This window comes from Lynx rufus, unplaced genomic scaffold (genome assembly GCF_022079265.1).
Source record: "Lynx rufus isolate CCGP_SWC_20201006 ecotype Redwood Valley unplaced genomic scaffold, mLynRuf1.p SCAF_17, whole genome shotgun sequence".
NCBI classification, from domain to species: Eukaryota; Metazoa; Chordata; class Mammalia; order Carnivora; family Felidae; genus Lynx; species Lynx rufus.
In genome coordinates this window covers 1,560,326-1,582,565 of record NW_025814831.1, presented here as the reverse complement: position 1 = coordinate 1,582,565, position 22,240 = coordinate 1,560,326, and the positions used below count along the sequence as shown (strand labels likewise).

The 22,240-nt window shown below is 60.0% G+C and overlaps 1 gene segment (V, D, J or C); it reads right to left on the bottom strand.

Annotated features, from left to right (window-relative positions):
* Window positions 1-11,383: 11,383 nt before the first annotated feature.
* Window positions 11,384-13,705, bottom strand: LOC124512456 (immunoglobulin heavy constant alpha 2-like). The segment is given in 4 exon segments: window positions 11,384-11,826; window positions 12,321-12,653; window positions 12,859-13,164; window positions 13,490-13,705. Coding segments are annotated over 4 exon segments (1,122 nt in total).
* Window positions 13,706-22,240: the final 8,535 nt, after the last annotated feature.

Here is a 22,240-nt window from a genome sequence, read left to right as displayed (position 1 = left end):
GAGCTGAGGAGCCCCAGGGGGTCGGGGCCGGGCCTGCTCCCCGGCAGGGCGAGTGGCGAGGGCGAGGACCCCTGTGATTCGGCCTCACGGAGGCGCCTGCGTTTCAGGGCGGGTGGCCCGGACCTACACAGAGATGGACGCGTGGAACCCACTCGCGCACGGCACGCCCGTGGAACGCGCACGGCACGCAGAAGCGCAGAGGAACGACTCCGTCGCACACACTGAACAGCATGGGGCCCACACCCGGCTACAGACTCCCATGGACCAAAACACACACTCAGCCCTCCTTTTACACACTCAGAACACGTGCACTCTCCCGCCTCCCTACACACGCACTCAGAGACGTGCCCATGAACGCACACTGACCTCCTCGGTCTCCAGCTCACACACTCACTCATGTCCAGAGGGGGACATTCAGACCCCCACATGCACACTCACACTCTCACACCCATTCTCCTCCCTCCAGGCCCTGGGGGCTCAGGGAGTCCCACTGAGGCTCACGCAGGCCCACCACTCCCTGTGGGGCTGAGCAACGTACCCGGGTGTCTGGGTCCCAGCCTCACCACTCACTAGACCTGTGCCTCCCGGCCCGCCTTGGGGGTCCCATCTGTGAGGTGGGCACATGCCCTCCGCTCAGGGAAGGCCCCCACACGAACGGTGCAGGAACATGTGGGCAGAGGTCAGCCAGCAGCTGGGAGCAGCCGAGCAAGTCCTGGGCCAGAGCCAGGGGCCTGTGTGCAGGTGGGGACAGAGCAGCCTGGGGACCCCTGTGCCCCTCCGGGGTCTGGCCCCTCGGCCGGTGGGGAGCCCACCCAGCCCTGTGCACCGTGCACCGTCACTGTGCTGGCCGCAGCGGGGCCTCTGGGCCTTGGGGAGAAACCCGCAGGCCTGCCTGGGTCCCCAACAGGGGGCCGGGAAGCGGGGGCCCCCGTGCCGGGGGAGGCAGGAGACTCAGGCCTGGGGCCGGCGCAGGGTCCCCCACAAGGGCGCTGACAGCCAGGGCCGTGGGCCAGAGAGCAAGACAGCCACACGGCACAGCCTGAGGACAGGGATGGACAGCTGGAGGTCGTCAGGACAGAGGGCAGGGTGAACTTCCAGAGTGCTGGGGGCCCTGGCAGGGAGCACTGGGTAATGCACAGGTGCCCCATCACCGTGCTCCACACCCGAAGCCACCAGAGCACTGCGTGCCGACCACGCTCAGCAGCAAGAACGGAAAACGGTCTCGGCCCAGGTCCCACCACACGTCTGTGTCCCGTGTGTCCGTGTCCCTCCAGCCCCTCCTCTCCTCCTCTGCACATTCGAAGGCCCATCTGAAGACCCTTGCTGAGGAGGGCATGTGGGGGGGGGGGGCTAAGGGGCAGGGTACGCCCGGGCTGACCCCCAGGCCTCCTGGCGATGCTCACTCAGCATGTGCCTCTAAAGACCAGGGGCTTTGCAGACGGCCATGCCATCCTTGCCATTCCAAGTGAGGACTCCTGACTTCTCGGGGTCCCCGGACCCACACACACACCCTCGCCCCCGCACCGTGTCCCCTGTTCTCGGGGCTCCCACCCGGACCCCCCGCCCTGTTCCCCTGGCCCTGCCCTGCGGTTCCAGCAGTGGGTCTGGGCACGGGGGCGGCCCCCGCTCCTCGGACCCTCGATCCCAGGCGGTGAGCCCCCAGCCCTCTCTGGAGCTTACGGAGCCGCAGGTCTGGGCTTGGCGGCCCCTGGCAGTCACTGCCCCGTTGTGGCCCCCAGACTCGCCCACAGGGTGGGGCAGCATCGTGACTCTCTAGAGAGTCACAGGTCAGGACCACTGGCCTCGGACATGCTTTCACTGAGGGTCACAAGATGCCTTGGGGCCCCCGTCCCCTGGCTGCCGTGTGCAGTAGGGGCCCGGGGTCCAGGCAGAGGTGGGGGCACCGGGGTGAGGGCCGTGCTTTCACTGAGGGTCACAAGATGGGGTCTCTCGCTTCTTCATTCCCCCTCCATGTGTTAGCTGGGACACCCCCCCCCCACCTCCTCAAAGGAGAAGTTCCCTCATGTGCTATTAGCTGGTGATTGTGGAGCAGGGATCATTCTGGAATGAGCACCGCTGCCTTCCCCTTACATGCCAGATTGAGACATGAAGAGACACAAGTGGAGAGAGAGAGACAGAAAGACAGAGACAGGAAGACAGTGAGAAAGAGGGAGACAGGGAGACACAGAGGTAGAAAGAGGCAGGGACAGACAGACAAACAGGGAAGGAGACAGAGGGACAAAGGGAGGTGGAGGACAGGTAGGGTGGGGACAAGGACAGGCCTGGCCAGGGCAGGGGGGCCGCAGGCTGACAGGGGCTCAGATGCTGTGGTCACCCACAGCCACAGCCTGGGACAGCAGTGCCCATCCCCATGTGACCTGGGGCCAGCCCCCTGGCCCTGCTGAGCCTCGCTGCCCCGGTGTGTAGGGTGGGGACTGCACACCTTCTCCTCTGCTCCCTCATGGTCCCCCTACACCCACCAGCCCTGGGGCTTGGACCCTCGCAGGCTAGCCTGCAGGGTGGCCTCCCTGGGGACCCTGATCACAAAGATGGGACAAGGAGGACAGGCTGAAGTCCCCATTGGCAGGGCAGTGACTCTGTCACTGACCCAAGGTGGGCCTCTGCCAGCTGGCGGGGTGGAGGGTCCCCCGAACCCAAGGCCTAGGCCAACCCGGCCATGCTGTGGGGGCGGTGGCTGGGGCTGCAGGTGGGGACCGATGCAAGCTATTTTGGGGAACAGCCCCAGAGGGTGAGAAAGACGTTTCTCAGTTTGGAACAGACAGCCATTTGCATGTCACATCTAGGGCCTGGTTTGCCCAAAATGAGTAACTGGGGCAGAGACAGAGCCTGGAGCCTGTCACACCTGTCCTGGTGGGGGTGGGGTGGTGGGAGAGAGCACAGCGTCAGGCCCTGGAGTTGGGCCCCAGAGGCAGGGGGAGGGAGCTGCCACCAGACCCCTGCTCCCCCCCACCGGGATCTCAGTGAGGGTGCCGAGAGGGGGAGTGCCCGTCGGCACGCTGCTGGAGCCAGCAGGCCAGGAGGCCCAGGACTGCCATGACACCCCCCCCCCAACTGGTGTTTGCAGGACACCAGCCAGGGCCGGTCCCCTGGGGACTGCAGTGTGTCACCAGGGCAAATGGAGGGAGATGCCCAGGGAGGGTGATGGGGGTGGGGAAAGCATGGCAGCATGAAGGGGCGCCATGCGGTTCGTGTTCCAGTGAGATCCCTTGACACTGGGGAACTGATTCAGGTCCTTATTCTGAAAACAGGAGTAAGGGGAAGGCAGCGGTGCTCATTCCAGAATGATCCCTGCTCCACAATCACCAGCTAATAGCACATGAGGGAACTTCTCCTTTGAGGAGGTGGGGGGGGGGTGTCCCAGCTAACACATGGAGGGGGAATGAAGAAGCGAGAGACCCCATCTTGTGACCCTCAGTGAAAGCACGGCCCTCACCCCGGTGCCCCCACCTCTGCCTGGACCCCGGGCCCCTACTGCACACGGCAGCCAGGGGACGGGGGCCCCAAGGCATCTTGTGACCCTCAGTGAAAGCATGTCCGAGGCCAGTGGTCCTGACCTGTGACTCTCTAGAGAGTCACGATGCTGCCCCACCCTGTGGGCGAGTCTGGGGGCCACAACGGGGCAGTGACTGCCAGGGGCCGCCAAGCCCAGACCTGCGGCTCCGTAAGCTCCAGAGAGGGCTGGGGGCTCACCGCCTGGGATCGAGGGTCCGAGGAGCGGGGGCCGCCCCCGTGCCCAGACCCACTGCTGGAACCACAGGGCAGGGCCAGGGGAACAGGGCGGGGGGTCCGGGTGGGAGCCCCGAGAACAGGGGACACGGTGCGGGGGCGAGGGTGTGTGTGTGGGTCCGGGGACCCCGAGAAGTCAGGAGTCCTCACTTGGAATGGCAAGGATGGCATGGCCGTCTGCAAAGCCCCTGGTCTTTAGAGGCACATGCTGAGTGAGCATCGCCAGGAGGCCTGGGGGTCAGCCCGGGCGTACCCTGCCCCTTAGCCCCCCCCCCCCCCCACATGCCCTCCTCAGCAAGGGTCTTCAGATGGGCCTTCGAATGTGCAGAGGAGGAGAGGAGGGGCTGGAGGGACACGGACACACGGGACACAGACGTGTGGTGGGACCTGGGCCGAGACCGTTTTCCGTTCTTGCTGCTGAGCGTGGTCGGCACGCAGTGCTCTGGTGGCTTCGGGTGTGGAGCACGGTGATGGGGCACCTGTGCATTACCCAGTGCTCCCTGCCAGGGCCCCCAGCACTCTGGAAGTTCACCCTGCCCTCTGTCCTGACGACCTCCAGCTGTCCATCCCTGTCCTCAGGCTGTGCCGTGTGGCTGTCTTGCTCTCTGGCCCACGGCCCTGGCTGTCAGCGCCCTTGTGGGGGACCCTGCGCCGGCCCCAGGCCTGAGTCTCCTGCCTCCCCCGGCACGGGGGCCCCCGCTTCCCGGCCCCCTGTTGGGGACCCAGGCAGGCCTGCGGGTTTCTCCCCAAGGCCCAGAGGCCCCGCTGCGGCCAGCACAGTGACGGTGCACGGTGCACAGGGCTGGGTGGGCTCCCCACCGGCCGAGGGGCCAGACCCCGGAGGGGCACAGGGGTCCCCAGGCTGCTCTGTCCCCACCTGCACACAGGCCCCTGGCTCTGGCCCAGGACTTGCTCGGCTGCTCCCAGCTGCTGGCTGACCTCTGCCCACATGTTCCTGCACCGTTCGTGTGGGGGCCTTCCCTGAGCGGAGGGCATGTGCCCACCTCACAGATGGGACCCCCAAGGCGGGCCGGGAGGCACAGGTCTAGTGAGTGGTGAGGCTGGGACCCAGACACCCGGGTACGTTGCTCAGCCCCACAGGGAGTGGTGGGCCTGCGTGAGCCTCAGTGGGACTCCCTGAGCCCCCAGGGCCTGGAGGGAGGAGAATGGGTGTGAGAGTGTGAGTGTGCATGTGGGGGTCTGAATGTCCCCCTCTGGACATGAGTGAGTGTGTGAGCTGGAGACCGAGGAGGTCAGTGTGCGTTCATGGGCACGTCTCTGAGTGCGTGTGTAGGGAGGCGGGAGTGTGTGAGTGTGCATGGGTGTGCAGGTGCATGTGTGAGGGGCTTGTCTCCAGCGCCTGCCCCGTGTCCTGCCCCGTCTCTGTGTCTTTGCCTTGACCTTCTCTCTGCAGCTCTCTCTGTTCCTTTCTCCTGTCCATTGTCTTCACCTCCCCCTGTCTGTCTCTCTCCCCTCTTGTCTTTGTCTCTCTGTCTGTCTCTCTCACTGACCCTGGTGTGGTCTGCCCTTCCTGGACCCTCAGTGCCCCCCGGTGTGGGATGTGGGTCCTGCCGTGAGCCCTGTGGAATGTACCTGTCCTGGTCCACAGCCCAGGGGGATGCCTGCTGGAGTCCCGGGGCTGTGCCCACAGTCTATCGCTGCCTGTGGGGTCTAACACAGAGGAAGCACGACAGAGGGAGGGGTGTGTGGGTGCAGGGCCAGCAGAGGTCAATGTCAGACTCTAAGGCCAGGGTCCCATCCGGCCTGGCTGTTTTGTGGGCCCAACCCTCAGAAGCCTTAGAGGCTGCATGCCGCTGCGTCCTGTGGCCGGTGAGAGCCCTACCGACCTGTGGACGTCAGGAGAACCTGTGCAGATCCTGCCAACACCTAGGCTGACCCCGGGCTGACCCTGTTTGACCCTGGCTGATCCTGGCTGATCCTAGACTGACATTGGCTGTCCAAGGTGATCCCAGCCGACCCCGGAGAGACCCTGACTGATCCTGGCCTGATGCGGGCCCACGTGTGGTGGGGGCTGGAGTGTTCTGCAGGCCTTGGGGACTTCTCTGCCACCACAGCCTCCAGACCCTTGCCCAGGCCCTGGGCCCCAGGGCCATCTGGCCAGATCTCTGTTTTCGGGCCTGATTCTCAGAATAGCAGTCTCTGGCTGGGACACCTGGGCTGGGCCGCACTCACAATGACTCAGCCTCCCCTAGGACTATTTTGGGTGTTCAGCAGGTGAAGCCTGAGAAGAAAGAGAAAAACAAGAGAACACAAACACCATCACCTCCTCCCTTCCCCTGTATCGGGGACCCTCATGGATGGGGGCTCTGCCTCATGCCATCTGGGCCCTGGAAAAGATGAGGCCAGACATGGGGTCATCACTTCGCCCTCCATCTAGTGCCCAGACCAAGAGGGTCTTGGATCACCTGGGAGGCTCCCCCTCTACCATGCAGGCACTCTGATGAGGGTCGGGACTAAGAACCCAAAGCATGGGAATAGAACTCAGGACCTAAGTGTGATGCAAGCCATGAACAAGGGCTCCAACTCAGAATTAATGGCCACTAACTCAGGACCTGACCATGTAATGAACACTAGGACTCAGTTTTTAGGCCCAGGGCTCAGTGACCCAGAATTGGGATTAGTGACAGGATCAGGGCAGAGTGACCAGGAGCAGGGTCAGTGACCAGGAATTGGAATTAGTGACCAGGACCAGGCTCAGGGACCAGGACCAGGGCAGAGTGACCAGGCCCAGGCTCAGTGACCAGGCCCAGGCTCAGTGACCAAAACCAGGGCTCAGTGACCAGGACCAGGGCTCAGTGATCAGGATGAGGGCTCAGTGACCAGACAAGACTAAGTGACCAGGACCAGGGCTCAGTGGTATGGAACAGGCTCAGTGGCCAGGACCAGACTCAGTGACCAAGACCAAGGCTCAGTGATCAGGATGAGGGCTCAGTGACCAGACAAGACTCAGTGACTAGGACCAGGGCTCAGTGACCAGGACCAGGGCTCAGTGATCAGGACCAGGCTCAGTGACCAAGGCCAGGGCTCAGTGACCAGGACCAGGGCAGAGTGACAAGGCCCAGGCTCAGTGACCAGGACCAGGGCTCAGTGATCAGGACCAGGCTCAGTGACCAAGGTCAGGGCTCAGTGACCAGGACCAGGGCAGAGTGACAAGGCCCAGGCTCAGTGACCAGGCCCAGGCTCAGTGACCAAGACCAGGGCTCAGTGACCAGTACCAGGGCTCAGTGATCAGGACCAGGGCTCAGTGATCAGGATGAGGGCTCAGTGACCAGACAAGACTCAGTGACCAGGACCAGGGCTTAGTGGTATGGAACAGGCTCAGTGACCAGGACCAGACTCAGTGACCAAGACCAAGGCTCAGTGATCAAGACCAGGCTCAGTGATCAGGATGAGGGCTCAGTGACCAGACAAGACTCAGTGACCAGGACCAGGGCTTAGTGGTATGGAACAGGCTCAGTGACCAGGACCAGACTCAGTGATCAAGACCAGGCTCAGTGATCAGGATGAGGGCTCAGTGACCAGACAAGACTCAGTGACTAGGACCAGGGCTCAGTGACCAGGACCAGGGTCAGTGACTAAGACCAAGCTCAGGCTTAGTGACCAAGACCAGGCTCAGTGATCAGGCCCAGGCTCAGTGACCAGGCCCAGGCTCAGTGACCAAGACCAGGGCTCAGTGACCAGTACCAGGGCTCAGTGATCAGGACCAGGGCTCAGTGGTATGGAACAGGCTCAGTGACCAGGACCAGACTCAGTGACCAAGACCAAGGCTCAGGGATCAAGACCAGGCTCAGTGATCAGGATGAGGGCTCAGTGACCAGACAAGACTCAGTGACTAGGACCAGGGCTCAGTGACCAGGACCAGGGTCAGTGACTAAGACCAAGCTCAGGCTTAGTGACCAAGACCAGGCTCAGTGACCAGGCCCAGGCTCAGTGACCAAGACCAGGGCTCAGTGACCAGTACCAGGGCTCAGTGATCAGGACCAGGGCTCAGTGGTATGGAACAGGCTCAGTGACCAAGAAGACCAGGCTCAGTGACCGGGACCAGGCTTAGTGACCAGGACCAGGGCTCAGTGACCAAGACCAGGGTTCAGTGACCAGGACCAGGGCTCAGTGATCAGGACCAGGCTCAGTGACCAGGCTCAGTGACCAAGAAGACCAGGCTCAGTGATCAGGACTAGAGCTCAGTCATCAGACCAGGGACCAGTGATCAGGAACAGGGTTCAGTGTTGAGGACCATGGATAAGTGATCAGAATAAAATAATCATGACAGGGACACGGTGATTAGATCAGGCCACAGTGACTAGACCAGGGCTGAGTGATGAGTACCAGGGTACAATGTCAGGACCAGGGCTCAGTGACAAGGGCCAGGCACAATGATTAGGACCCAGGCTCAGTGGCCAGGACCATGGCTTAGTGATTAGGTCCAAGGCTCAGTGACCAGAATCAGGGCCCAGTGACCAGGACCAGGACCCAGTGACAGGGACCAAAGCTCAGTCACAAGGACTAGGGGTCAGTGATCAGGACCAGAGCTCAGTGAGCAAGACCAGGTCTCAGTGATCAGGACCAAGGCCCAGTGATCATAGCCAGGTCTCAGTGACCAGGACTAGGGCTTAGTGACCAGGACTAGGGACCAGTGATCATAACCAGGGCTCAGTGACCAGAACCAGGGCTCAGTGACCAGGACCAGGTCACAGTGATCGGGACTAGGGCCCAATGATGAGGACCAGGTCTTAGTGATGAGGACCAGGGCTCAGTCACAAGGACCCTATAGGGGCCAGTGATCAGGACTAGAGCTCAGTGACCAGGACCAGGGCTCAGTGATGAGGACCAGGGCCTCGGTGATCATGACCAGGTCTCAGTGAATCATGACTTGGGCCCAGTGACCAAGACCAGGGTGCTGGGTGCTGTTCTTGGCAGGGGTCTTGCTTCATACTGTCCTTGGTGAAGGACAGTTCTTGTCCTGTGCCTGTGCCTTATGGAGGATCAGATCAGCTGGGTTCTAGGTGAAGGACCCTCACCCTGGGCCTTGAGGGAGGTGTCCCCTTATCCCAAACCTCTGTCCCTCTCTTTTCCCTCCTCTCATTCAGAGTCTGAGAACCTTTGCCTTTGGGATCAGTTTATTGTGCCAGCATGGCCTGTGTGTGGGGGTGGGCGGGCAGTTTCTGAGCAGCGCTGAGCTCTGACATCCAGCTGGGCTTCCCAGAAGCTCCTCCAGCCTCCTCCCTGCAAACACAGTGGGGTCAGGGTCTGGGGGAGTTCCTTGCCAGTGCCCTGTCCCCAGCCCTGGCCTGCCTCAGGGGAGACGGATTGAGTCCTACAATGACTTCACCCAGGGAACCTAACTCCCAGAGCCTGCTGGGGGACACTGAAGCCCCGGCCCCAGGACCACCCACATCCTCAGTGTCTGTGAGGGGATCACCTCCCTGGGAGGCCAGACCCCCTCCCCCCCCAACCCCAAGGGTGTGGAGTAGGCAGATGCTCTGGTGGCCGAGGCCCCTGTCCCCGTCAGCCCACCCCTCTGCCTCCTCACCCCACCTGTGTGCCTGGCTGGCTTCTGCTCAGTACTGGGGGCCCTCTCTGCTGTCGGCTGGGCCCCGCACACTTGTCACGGTCAGCGCTGTGCTGTAGAAGAGACTCAGTAGGAAGAGGGTGAGCAAGGTGACCGTGGTGGGCCACAGGCTGGCTCCTGGGGCGTCTTCCTCCAGGTCCTCCTGCGGTAGGTCCAGCACCAGCCAGGGAAGAGGCTCCCGGCAATCTGCAAGACACTGAGAGTCTGCCAGACCCACGCCCGCACAGGTGGGCGCGAGCCCAGGCCTTCCCTTCCACGCGCCCTCGGGGTCGGGACAGTGGGGTGCCCTCTCGCAGGACTGGGGCTGCCTCAGGGAGGATGAGGTGACAGGTGCCCAGGGAAGGGGCTGGGACCCTTGCAGTTTTTCAGATGCCCAAGGCCCCCCATGTCTGAGGGAGTCCTGGCAGGACCTTGGGGAGAGAGACCTGGCAGGGCCAGAGTTCTGCTGCTCTAAATGGAGCTCAAGCCCAAGGCCTCCTGGACGCCCGCCCCGTCTGTGTGCTCAGCAAGCCCTATGTTCTTGGCTTGGCCTGGGCCTGGGCCCTGGGTGGGGTCAGAGAGGACCAGACATGCCACCCTCGGACGCTCCGGGGTGAGACAGGGCTCTGGGTCTGAGGGCACGCTGCCTTCCCAGGGAATGTGGCTGATAGGCTACAAGGAGTTTGAGGGAGGCCCAGGCGAAGGCCACCAGCATGGGCTGTCTTCAGGGTCTTAGGACACAGACCTTCTGTGTTAAGTGGGATTTGGATCCGCTTATCACATGCTGACACATCCAGTCATCCATCCTTCCATCCGCCGGTCCGTCCCTCTCCTTCCTACCATCCACCTGTCTGTCCATCCTTCCTTCCATTACATGTCCTGTGTTGTGTCTGCCTGACTGTCTGCTGTCTGTCTGCTGTCCCCCTCAGCTATTGACTCTTCCTCTCCCCCATCTCTTTAGGAAGCTCTTTCTCTGGGCCAGGCACTGGCTCCCTTGGTGGCCAGACTTTTGAGAGGGGAGCAGTGGCCATGTGGGTGGCGTCCCCAGCTCACTTTGGCTCTGGGAGCAGTGGCAGGAGGCCAGAGGCCAGGTCCCGTGGGGAAGCCCAGCAGGTGTCTGAGATGAGAGCAGGGGCCCCGCTGCCCCCTTGTGGGAGCTATACCTCCAGGTGTCCCACGGTGGCCACAGCAGGGCCTCTAAGCTCTGTCTTCCTGCCGGGGCCTCCCGCAGCAGCAGCTGCAGAGGGGCCCTGGTGGGAGCTGTCTCTCCTCACCCCTCCCCGGCCTGCCCTTGCCATATCCATACTTGGGTCCAGGAAGAGATGGGAGACCTGAATCCGGGGGTCAGGCAGGGAGCAGGGGCTGCCTGGGAGGGTCTGTGGAACTGGGCCCTGAGCTGTGGCCGGGGAGCACACAGGCAAGGTGGGGAATCTTGGGCAGGGAACACACCCCCCCTTGCCTTCGTGGACCCGGGTCTGGGCTGTGGGCTTCCTGCATCTAGACGTGTGTGCGTGCGCGTGAGTGTGAGCCTGGGCATGTGTGTGCTGCCTACAGAGTCGTTTGGTGCAGGGTGGCTCCCTCGCTGGGTGCATCAGTGAGGCCGTCCCACAACCGTGTGCGTTTCACCACCCGTGGCGCGAGCCCCTAGGATCCTGCCCTCCCCTCATTCCTGCCGTGGCCCCTGACGGTGACACCAGCCTCCTCACCGGCCACCTGCTCTCCTGCCTCCCTCTCGTCCCTCACAGCTGCCCCTAGAGGCATTTTCTGAGATCCAAGACCACGTCACCTGCCCACTGAGGACTTGCGTGGTGCCCGCTGCTCAGGACCCACTGGGCTGTGCCCACCTCGCTGACTGTCGACCTCGGGTTTGGCTCCCAGCTTGCCTTGCTGTGCACCATGTGCTCACACACGCACACGCACACACACACACGGGTGTGAAGGCCGAGCAAGGAAAGTGAGGCCCCAAAGGGTCAGGGCAGCAGTCGCCCTCCCCCCTGCGGGCCCTGCCGTGCCCCGGCCGCAGACCCCGAATATGGACAGACAGGCAGCCTGAGGGAAGCGTGGGGCTGCTTTGGGCCAGTACGGAGTTTATTCAGGGAGGGGCAGGTGGGCAGTTCAGTAGCAGACGCCTTCCACATCCGACATGACCACAGACACGTTGACGTGGGTGGGTTTACCCGCCAGGCGGTCGATGGTCTTCTGGGTGAAGGCCAGGGGCAGGGCCTCGTGCCCCACCATGCAGGAGAACTTCTCCCCCTGCTTCCAGTCCTCGGCCGACACTCGCAGCACGCTGGTCGTGGCGAAGGTGGGGACGCTCTGGTCGGGCTCCTTCAGGGGGCCCCAGGTCAGGTACTTCTCCCGGGACAGCTCCTGGGATCCTTGCAGCCATCGTACCAGCACGTCCTCGGGGCTGAAGCCTCGCACGAGGCACGTCAGCGACACCAGCTCATTGAGGGCCAGCTCTTCCGACGGCGGCGGCAGCAGGTGGACCTGGGGCCGGAAAGTGTTCTCTGGAGGGCAGAAAGCTGGGTTAAGGGTCTGGGCACCCCAAGCCTCAGTGTCCTCGGGAAAGTGTTCCCCGCAGGGCAGAGAGCCGGGTGGGGGGTCTGGGCACCCCGAGCCTCAGTGTCCTCGGGAAAGTGTTCCCCGCAGGGCAGAGAGCCGGGTGGGGGGTCTGGGCACCCCGAGCCTCAGTGTCCTCGGGAAAGTGTTCCCCGCAGGGCAGAGAGCCGGGTGGGGGGTCTGGGCACCCCGAGCCTCAGTGTCCTCGGGAAAGTGTTCCCCGCAGGGCAGAGAGCCGGGTGGGGGGTCTGGGCACCCCGAGCCTCAGTGTCCTCGGGAAAGTGTTCCCCGCAGGGCAGAGAGCCGGGTGGGGGGTCTGGGCACCCCATGCCTCAGTGTCCTCTAGTAAAATGTGGGTGGGAGCCTCTAAGCCCAGGGGCTCGAGGGAGGAGGCAGGCCAAGGAGTTGCCCAACGGCACCTCACGGTCGGGTCTGGGCCCACCTAGGACTTTGGAGATGGTGTCAGTTTTTGGCGTCTTGAGCTCGGGATGGGTGGCGGTGCAGGAGAAGTTCTCCCCGCGGTTCCATGGCTCAGCACAGCCTGGAAGGACACTGGACACACTGTAGCAGCCGCAGGAGTCACGCTCTGGGGGCTTCTGGATGGCCTCCTTCCCCCCTGAGGGTGTCCAGGAGAACAGGGCACCCTTGGGGCTGTTCAGGCCGCTCAGTGTGCACGTGATGCTGGCATTGGAGCCCAGAAGCAGGTCCTCGAGGGCGGGCTTGTGTAGTGACAGGCGGGGTTCATTGCACGGGGAACACTGAGGAGGGGGGCCAACTGGAGCCGGGGGGAAGGTTGAGCAGGTCAGTGAGCCCCTCTGCCCACCTCCCCTCCCCCTCCCTCCAGCTCCTTCCCGGGTGCCTGTCTCGGCCACTCGCTGGGAGCTGGGCCTGGCAGCCCACTCTCCTCCCAGGGGAGTTCCGGGTGGTGGGTCAGGGTGAGAATGCGGCGGCCCCCGCCCCGCCCCAGCCTGCCCTCTGACCTCTGCAGGGCACAGACACGGCCGGGCTGGTGCTGGAATAGTGCTCCACTTGGCATTGCAGGGACGCGCCATCCGGGCACTGGCTAGCCGGCAGGGTCAGCTGGCTGCTCGTGGTGTACAGGTTCCCGGAAGCAGACTTCACTGCGGGGAAGTTCCGGATGGACGCGCCTTCCTTGCTGGGGCTCCAAGTCACTCTCACGGGCTCCGGCGGGAAGAACCCTTGCACCAGGCAGGCAATGACCACTTGCCCGGCTGGGTCACTGGTCCTGAGGCTCAGCGGGAAGACACGGGGGCTGGTTTTGGACTCTGCAACACAGGACGCTCTGTGAGGCGGTGGGCCCGCATGCTGCCCGGACCCGTGACGGCCTCACAAGCCTGGGGGTGATGCCCGTTTCTCCTTTACACTGGAGGAATCCGGCACAGAGAGGGTTAGTGACAGCCCTGAGGTCATTCAGCTCACGTGCCATGGACCCGGGGTCGGAACCGGCTGCCCGGGTCCTCTTGCACTGTTTCTGAACGTGCTTGTCAGGGTTCTAGCACGAGGACCTGGGCATGTTCCTGGGAGAAGGCCTCGGGCACAGGCCGCTCCCAGACGGGATTCGTGGTTATTGAACACGGCTCTCCCACTCACTGGCTGAGTCCACACGTGCTGCTGGACTTTCAGCTTCCCATCTGTGCAGTGGGCACAGACATGCTCTCTGCTGGGCTTTGGGGATCATGACAGGTGGGCCCAGAGCGGGGGCATAGGCAGAGCAGTCCAGGCTTGAAGCGAGTCTGCACCAGGGCCTGTTGCCAGGTAAGAGGTGGCACAGGGCAGGAGACGAGGTCTGTTCCTCCGGGACCCCCTTCCCACCAACCAGTCAGGGTCCCCATCCACCCACCCACCCGCAGCCTCCAGATCAGTGACAGTTGACCTCTGTGGCCTATGAAGTTTTGGAGGTCAGAGGCCTAATTCCAACTCAGTCCTGGGATATCCCTGCTGGAAAAGTCAAGAACACAAGGCATGATCTGCTTATACAGGACCAATTTCCTTCAAGGACTGGTGAGGAGAGAGGGGATCATGGCTGCAAAGGAAGTAGCATGGCCCTCATGCATCCCCGAGGAACACAGGGGCCAGCCTGGCTGGAGACCAGATCTCTGGGGGCTGACACTAACCCAAACAACACCTTCCCTTGCACCCTAGCCCAGCCCAGTTCAGCCCAGCTCAGCCCAGCTAAGCCCAGCTCAGCCCAGGTCAGCTCAGTTCAACTCAGCTCAGCCCAGGTCAGCTCAGTTCAGCCCAGTTCAGTCCAGCTCAGCCAAGTTCAGCCCAGCTCAGCCCAGTTCAACTCAGCTGAGCTCAGCTGAGCCCAGCTCAGCTCAGTTCAGCCCAGTTCAACTCAGCTCAGCCCAGGTCAGCCCAGCTCGGCCCAGGTCATCTCAGTTCAGCCCAGTTCAGCCCAGCCCAGCCCAGCTCAGCTCAGTTCAGTCCAGTTCAGCCCAGCTCAGCCCAGGTCAGCTCAGTTCAGCCCAGTTCAGCCCAGTTCAGCCCAGCCCAGCCCAGCTCAGCTCAGCCCAGCCCAGGTCAGCCCAATTAAGCCCAGCTCAGCCCAGCTCAGCTCAGCCCAGCCCAGCCCAGCCCAGCTCAGCCCAGTTCAACTCAGCTCAGCTCAGCTCAGCTTAGCCCAGCCCAGCTCAGCCCAGCTCAGCCCAGCTCAGCCCAGTTCAGCCTGGCTCAGCTCAGCCCAGTGTAATCCAGCTCAGCTCAGCTTAGCTCAGCCCAACCCAGCTCAGCCCAGGGCAAGCCAGCTAAGCTCAGCCCAGCCCAGCCCAGTTTAGCTCAGCCCAGTTCAGCCCAGCTCGGCCCTGGTCAGCTCAGTTCAGCCCAGTTCAGCCCAGCCCAGCTCAGCTCAGCCCTGCTCAGCTCAGCCCAGTTAAGCCCAGCCCAGCCCAGCCCAGCCCAGCTCAGTCCAGTTCAACTCAGCGCAGCTCAGCTCAGCTCAGCTTAGCCCAGCCCAGCTCAGCCCAGCTCAGCCCAGCTCAGCCCAGTTCAGCCTGGCTCAGCTCAGCCCAGTGCAATCCAGCTCAGCTCAGCTTAGCTCAGCCCAACCCAGCTTAGCCCAGGGCAAGCCAGCTAAGCTCAGCCCAGCCCAGCCCAGCCCGGTTTAGCTCAGCCCAGCTCAGCCCAGCTCAGCTCAGCTCAGCCCAGTTCAACTCAGCTCAGCTCAGCTTAGCCCAGCTCAGCCCAGCTCAGCCCAGTTCAGCCCAGTTCAGCCTGGCTCAGCTCAGCCCAGCTCAGCTCAGCCCAGCCCAGCTCAGCCCAGTGCAACCCAGCTAAGCTCAGCCCAGCCCAGCCTGGTTTAGCTCAGCCTAGCCCAGCTCAGCTCAGCCCAGTTAAGCCCAGCTCAGCCCAGCTCAGCCCAGCCCAGCCCAGCCCAGCTCAGTCCAGTTCAACTCAGCGCAGCTCAGCTCAGCTTAGCCCAGCCCAGCTCAGCCCAGCTCAGCCCAGCTCAGCTTAGCCCAGCCCAGCCCAGCTCAGCCCAGCTCAGCTCAGCCCAGAACAGTTCAGCTCAGCCCAGCCCAGCTCAGCCCAGGGCAAACCAGCTCAGCTCAGCTCAGCCCAGCCCAGCCTGGCTTAGCTCAGCCAAGTTCAGCCCAGTCCAGCCCAGCTCAGCCCAGCTCAGCTTAGCCCAGCTCAGCCCAGTGCAACCCAGCTAAGCTCAGCCCAGCCCAGCCCAGCCCGGTTTAGCTCAACCTAGCCCAACTCAGCTCAGCCCAGCTCAGCTCAGCCCGGCTCAGCTCAGCCCAGTTAAGCCCAGCTCAGCCCAGGTAAGCTCAGCCCAGCCCAGCCCAGCTCAGTCCAGTTCAACTCAGCGCAGCTCAGCTGAGCTCAGCTTAGCCCAGCCCAGCTCAGCCCAGCTCAGCTCAGCCCAGAACAGTTCAGCTCAGCCCAACCGAGCTCAGCCCAGCCCAGCCCAGCCTGGTTTAGCTCAGCCAAGTTCAGCCCAGTTCAGCCCACCTCAGCCCAGCTTAGCTCAGCCCAGCTCAGCTCAGCTCAGCTCAGCTCAGCCCAGAACAGGTTAGCCCAGTTCATCCCAGCTCAGCCCAGCTCAGCCCAGCTCAGCCCAGCCCAGCTCAGCCCAGTGCAACCCAGCTAAGCTCAGCCTAGCCCAGCCCGGTTTAGCTCAACCTAGCCCAGCCCAGCCCAGCTCAGCCCAGTTCAGCCCAGTTCATCCCAGCTCAGCCCAGTTCAACTCAGCCCAGCCCAGACCGGTTTAGCTCAACCTAGCCCATCTCAGCTCAGCCCAGCCCAGTTAAGCTCAGCTCAGCCCAGCCCAGCCCAGCTCAGCCCAGCTCAACCCAGTTCAACTCAGCTCAGCCCAGCCTGGTTTAGCTCAACCTAGCCCAGCCCAGCCCAGCCCAGCTCAGCCCAGTTCAGCCCAGTTTAACTCAGCTCAGCTCAGCCCAGTTCAGCCCAGCTCAGCCCAGCTCAGCCCAGTTCAGCCCAGTTTAACTCAGCTCAGCTCAGCCCAGTTCAGCCCAGCTCAGCCCAGCTCAGCCCAGTTCAGCCCAGCTCAGCCCAGGTCAGCTCAGTTCAGCCCAGTTTAGCCCAGCCCAGCTTAGCCCAGGTCAGCCCAGTTCAGCCCAGTTCAGCCCAGCCCAGGTCAGCTCAGTTCAGCCCAGTTCAGCCCAGCCCAGCTCAGCCCAGCTCAGCCCAGCCCAGCTTAGCCCCGTTCAACTCAGCTCAGCCCAGCTCAGCCGAGCTCAGCCCAGGTCAGCTCAGTTCAGCCCAGTTCAACCTAGCTCAGCCCAGCTCAGCTCACCTCAGTTCAGCCCAATTCAGCCCAGTTCAACTCAGCTCAGCCCATTCCAGCCCATTCCAGCCCAGTTCAGCCCAGCCAAGCCCAGCTCAGTTCAGCCCAGTTCAGTCCAGAACAGACCAGCTCAGCCCAGTTCAGTCCAGAACAGACCAGCTCAGCCCAGTTCAGCACAGTGCAGCCCAGTGCAGCCCAGCCCAGCCCAGTTCAGCCCAGTTCAGTCCAGAACAGCCCAGTTCAGCCCAGTTCAGCCCAGCCCAGCCCAGAACAGTTCAGCCCAGCCCAGCCCACATTCACCTAGCTAGCTGCCTGTTACAGCTCGGCCCTGTGATCTGGGGCATCATGCCGACCCTCCTTTCTCCATCTGCTCTCTGTCCTGGTGCCTGTTCTCCATCCTCTAGGGCACAGCAGCATTCAGGACGGGCTGACTGAAGAGAGGAGGCCTGAGCCACATCTGGACCCACATGCTCAAGGCTGCTGGAGGGTCCACTGCGTCTGAGAGGCTCAGGCTTCCCTCAGCCAGGTGGCCCAGGGCTGTATGTCCATCTGCCTCCCAAGAGCATTGAAGTTGAGGATGAAGGCCTGGGTCTCCTGCATTCCCACCTGATGGCCGCAGGGTCTCAGCAACCACCTGCCCTACTCTGGGCCATTAGTGTTGTCGGTGGGCTGAACTGTGAGGGGTGGGCTGGGAGGGGCTGCGTGACTGTGTCTGGCCCACAGATGGGGTCACTTGCCCACTTCCTGTCCCACCAGTGGTGGCTGCTCGCCTCCACGTCATGTCTGGTCTGTGGTCTGGCTGTGGTGGAGCCAGGTGTGTGCGGCCTGGCCGGTACGACCCCCGGGAGGCTGACTCTGGCCTGGGGTCATGTGGGTGCAAAGTCGGGTGCCCTGGTGGGGTCACGGCTCCATGTGGCTGTCTGGGGGCTGAGAGGCAAGGAGGCAAAGGCTGCAATAGATACAGGGAGGGCTCAGGGACACTGGGGTAGAGATGGTCTCAGAAGTGGAGGTGGAGTGAAGGCCTGCAGGGGTGGGGCCTGGAGGCACAGGGCTTTCCCAGAGTAACCCCTGGCAAGCCAGCAGGCCTCGGCAGACCCTCTGGCCACAGGGGAGGGTATGAGCGTGAAGAGCCACTCCAGCCTGGCTGTGATTGTGGCCACCCTTCTTAGAACAGCCCTCAAACAGCTGGGGCCCCAGGGTATGGCTGGGGTGAGGGCATGGGGGCTGTCCCTGTCTGGGAGCCTGGAGTTCTGTGGGTAGGGCCAGCTCCCCAGCCCACCCTCCAGAGCCAGGGCTCTCCTGCCGCTGTCTGATCTCCTGAGTTGCCTCTTCTGTGCGTCCTGACTGGCCCTCCCTGGTGCAGGTTGGGCCCAGCTTGTGTCTGTGCCCGTTTGATCATGCACAGAAGGTTCTGGAGCCACACACAGGAACCAGTGGTCCACTCCCAGGAAGGACACCACCAGGGGGAGTGGCAGCAAGCTTCAGGCTCGATGGAGATGTCTGCCAATGTGTTTTCCCCCCGGTGGGCTCTGATGGCCCAAGGAAGGGGGAGTCAGGGCAGGCCAGGAGGCAGAGGAGAGACAGGTGCAGGGAGGGGAGCCCAGGATGGCACAGACACACAGTGGCCTGGCTCCAGGGAGCTCTGGGGGTTTTGTTATGAACCCCAGGATCCCCCAGAATCACCCATAAGGGATAATTCATCCCGCCAGCCCTGCATACCCTTGTGAGCAGGGGACTGTCCCTGAGGCAGGTGCCCACGAGTCCCTGGACTCTGCACCCTCTGAGGGTCCAAAGCACTGGGGTTCCCCCCCGAGCAGCCCCTGCCCCAGAGAGCAGGGAAAGTGAGAGACGGGTCGGGCAGACTTGGTGGGCCACCTTCTCCTTCAGCCTCCCTGCTCCTCAACTTGGGCACCCACACGTGGGCAGCATGCACACAGACAACCTGGGACACAGGGCAGAAGAGGTGTCCCTGGACCTGAGATGCGACATCAGGGTCTTGTCCATCCGTGGGTGGAAGGACCTGGACTCAGGAAAGAGGTCTGAAATGCACTCTGTGAAGACTGACCAAGCACCTGCCATGTGTCAGGGGCTGTGCCCAGTGTGAGGGTCCTATTGGGGGTGGAAAGAGCCAGGGAATACTCCTTGGGCTTTTTTTTATTATTTGTTTATTTTTTAAATATGAAATTTACTGTCAAATTGGTTTCCATACAACACCCAGTGTTCCTCCCAACAGGTGCCCTCCTCCATGCCCATCACCCGCCCTCCCCTCCCTCCCACCCCCCATCAACCCTCAGTTTGTTCTCAGTTTTTAAGTCTCTCTTATGCTTTGGCTCTCTCCCACTCTAACCTCTTTTTTTTTTTTCCTTCCCTTCCCCCATGGGTTTCTGTTAAGTTTCTTAGGATCTACATAAGAGTGAAACCATATGGTATCTGTCTTTCTCTGTATGGCTTATTTCACTCAGCATCACACTCTCCAGTTCCATCCACGTTGCTACAAAGGGCCATATTTCATTCTTTCTCATTGCCACGTAGTATTCCATTGTGTATATAAACCACAATTTCTTTCTCCGTTCATCAGTGGATGGACACTTAGGCTCTTTCCATCATTTGGCTATTGTTGAAAGTGCTGCTGTAAACATTGGGGTACAAGTGCCCCTATGCATCAGCACTCCTGTATCCTTTGGGTAAATTCCTAGCAGTGCTATTGCTGGGTCATAGGGTAGACCTATTTTTAATTTTCTGAGGAACCTCCACACTGTTTTCCAGAGTGGCTGCACCAATTTGCACTCCCACCAACAGTGCAAGAGGGTTCCTGTTTCTCCACATCCTCTCCAGCATCTATAGTCTCCTGATTTGTTCATTTTGGCCACTCTGACTGGCGTGAGGTGATATCTGAGTGTGGTTTTGATTTGTATTTCCCTGATGAGGAGTGACGTTGAGCATCTTTTCATGTGCCTGTTGGCCATCCGGATGTCTTCTTTAGAGAAGTGTCTATTCATGTTTTCTGCCCATTTCTTCATTGGATTATTTGTTTTTTGGGTGTGGAGTTTGGTGAGTTCTTTATAGATTTTGGATACTAGCCTCCTTGGGCTTTTCTTGAAGGAGGAGGGACTTCCTCTTGGCTGAGGCCTGCTGGCTGGGCATCTGGGCATCCCGTGGCTGCTGTGACCAAGGACCACGGACTGAGGGTCTTCAAACAACAGAAATTTACTCTCCCAGCTCTGGAGATCCAGGCGGTGTTCTTCGTGTCTCTTGCAGCTCCTGGGGCCCCAAGCACCCCTGGGGTTGTGGCTGTGTCCTTCCGTCTCTGCTTCCGTCCTCACGTGGCTTCTCTACGTCTGTCTCTGCATCTGTCTCTCCTCTTCTGCCTCTTGTAAAGTCACCTGCCATCAGGTTTGGGGCCTGGACGATCTCATCTTAAGGTCCTTAACTTTAATCACATCTGCAAAGAGCCTTTTCCCAAAGTCACATTCACAGGTTCCAGGGATTAGGCCGTGGGCATAGCTTTGGGGGGGCCACTGTTCAGCCTGCTGTGGTGGATTCATAAGAGAAGGGAAGAAGGAGGGACAGAGGGGACCCTGAGAATGCAACCTCTTACTGCTGGCACGATCCTCTCCTACCCTGCTCTCAGACTGTGCTCCCAGTGCGACTGGCCTCTGCAGGCCTCTCTTGACTGGTGACCAGCACTCTGTCCTCCCAAGCTTGGGGGACATGCATTCTGCCCATGAGCACTGGGGGCCCGTGTGAGCCGAGCCCTTGTTGTCCTCGTTCTGGGGTCCATAGGGTGGGTCTCAGGATCTGGGCCACAAGTCAGAGAAAGAAGACAGCTCTGCCCTCAGGGGGCCTCCAGCCCAGGAGGTGGGAGGAAGGACCTAGGCTGTGGCATGTGAGAAACTTGCAGGTGAGGGTGGGTCTTGGTGCAAAATAGCAAAACTTTCTTAAAATTTTACTCTATCATCATCTATCAGTTTACCTATCATCTATCTATCTATCTATCTATTAATCATCTATCTGCCTATCTACCTACCTACCTTATCTATCTATCTATCTATCCATCTATCATCTATCTAATCTATCATCTATCAGTCTATCTTCAGTCTATCAATTATCTATCATCTATCTATCATCATCTATCAGTCTGTCATCTATCTATCATCTATCAGTCTATCTATCATCTATCATCATCATCTATCAATCTATCTCCCTATCTTATCTATCATCTATCAGTCTATCTATCCATCCATCATCCATCTAATCTATCATCTATTAGTCTATCTTCAGTCTATCTATCTACATATATATATATCAGTCTATCTATCTATCTATACCAGCCTATCATCTATCTATCTATCTATCATCATCTATCAGTCTATCTATCTATCTGCCTTATCTATCTATCTATCATCTATCTGCATGCCTGCCTACCTACCTACCTTTATCTATCATCTATCTATCTATCTACCTATCTATACCAGCCTATTTATCATCATCATCATCATCATCATCATCTGTCTATCATCTATCTGTCAACTATCATCTGTCTATCAATCATCTATCTACCTACCTTATCTATCTATCTATCTATCTAGTTACCTACCTATACCAGCCTATCTCTCTCTCTCTCTCTACCTATCTATACCAGCCTATCTATCATCTATCTATCATCATCTATCAGTCTATCTATCTATCTATCTATCATCTATCTGCATGCCTGCCTACCTACCTACCTTTATCTATCTATCTATCATCTATCTATCTATCTATCTATCTACCTACCTATCTATACCAGCCTATTTATCATCATCATCATCATCATCTATCAGTCTATCATCTATCTGTCAACTATCATCTGTCTATCAATCATCTACCTACCTTATCTATCTATCTATCTATCTATCTATCATCTATCTATACCAGCCTATCTATCTACCATCATCTATCAGTCTATCATCTATCTACCTATCGTCTATCTACCCACCTTTATCTATCTATCTATCTATCTATCTATCTATCTATCTATCTTGTCTACCTATCATCTATCTATCTATCTATCTTTCTATTTATCTATAATCTATCTGTAATTTTGCATGCTATCCCAGTGCCATGGCCTCGGTATTTCCTCCCACACTTGGTGTGGCCTCTACTGCATCCTGGAACCTTCATATAAAATACAGGGCACGTACCACCCTGCACCCCTTTTATACAATTTTAGAGGAAAAGGAGAAAGGATTTACTGGAGCCCACGTGAGGCAGCTGCTGGGACCCACACTCGCTCCAGAAGCAACCTTTGGTGTGGGGGTTTCTCACACGAAGAGCTACAGATACTCATGATGAAGAACATTCCAGAAAGTCACAGACTCATGTCCTGTTTTCAGTATGTGCAAGGCTGCAGGCTCCAACCTTATGGGAACGTGGGGAGGTCTTACTCTTATCTTCCTGTTTGCAATGTTTCCTGCAGGTTATTTGCCGCTGAAGCAGATGTATGGCATGTGCTCAGGGCAGAGAAGGAGCCCCTGCTGGGAAGTCTGGTCATGTCGTTCTGGCCTTGGTCAAAGTAGAGCCTTCCTGGGCACTCAGGAAGAGCCTTA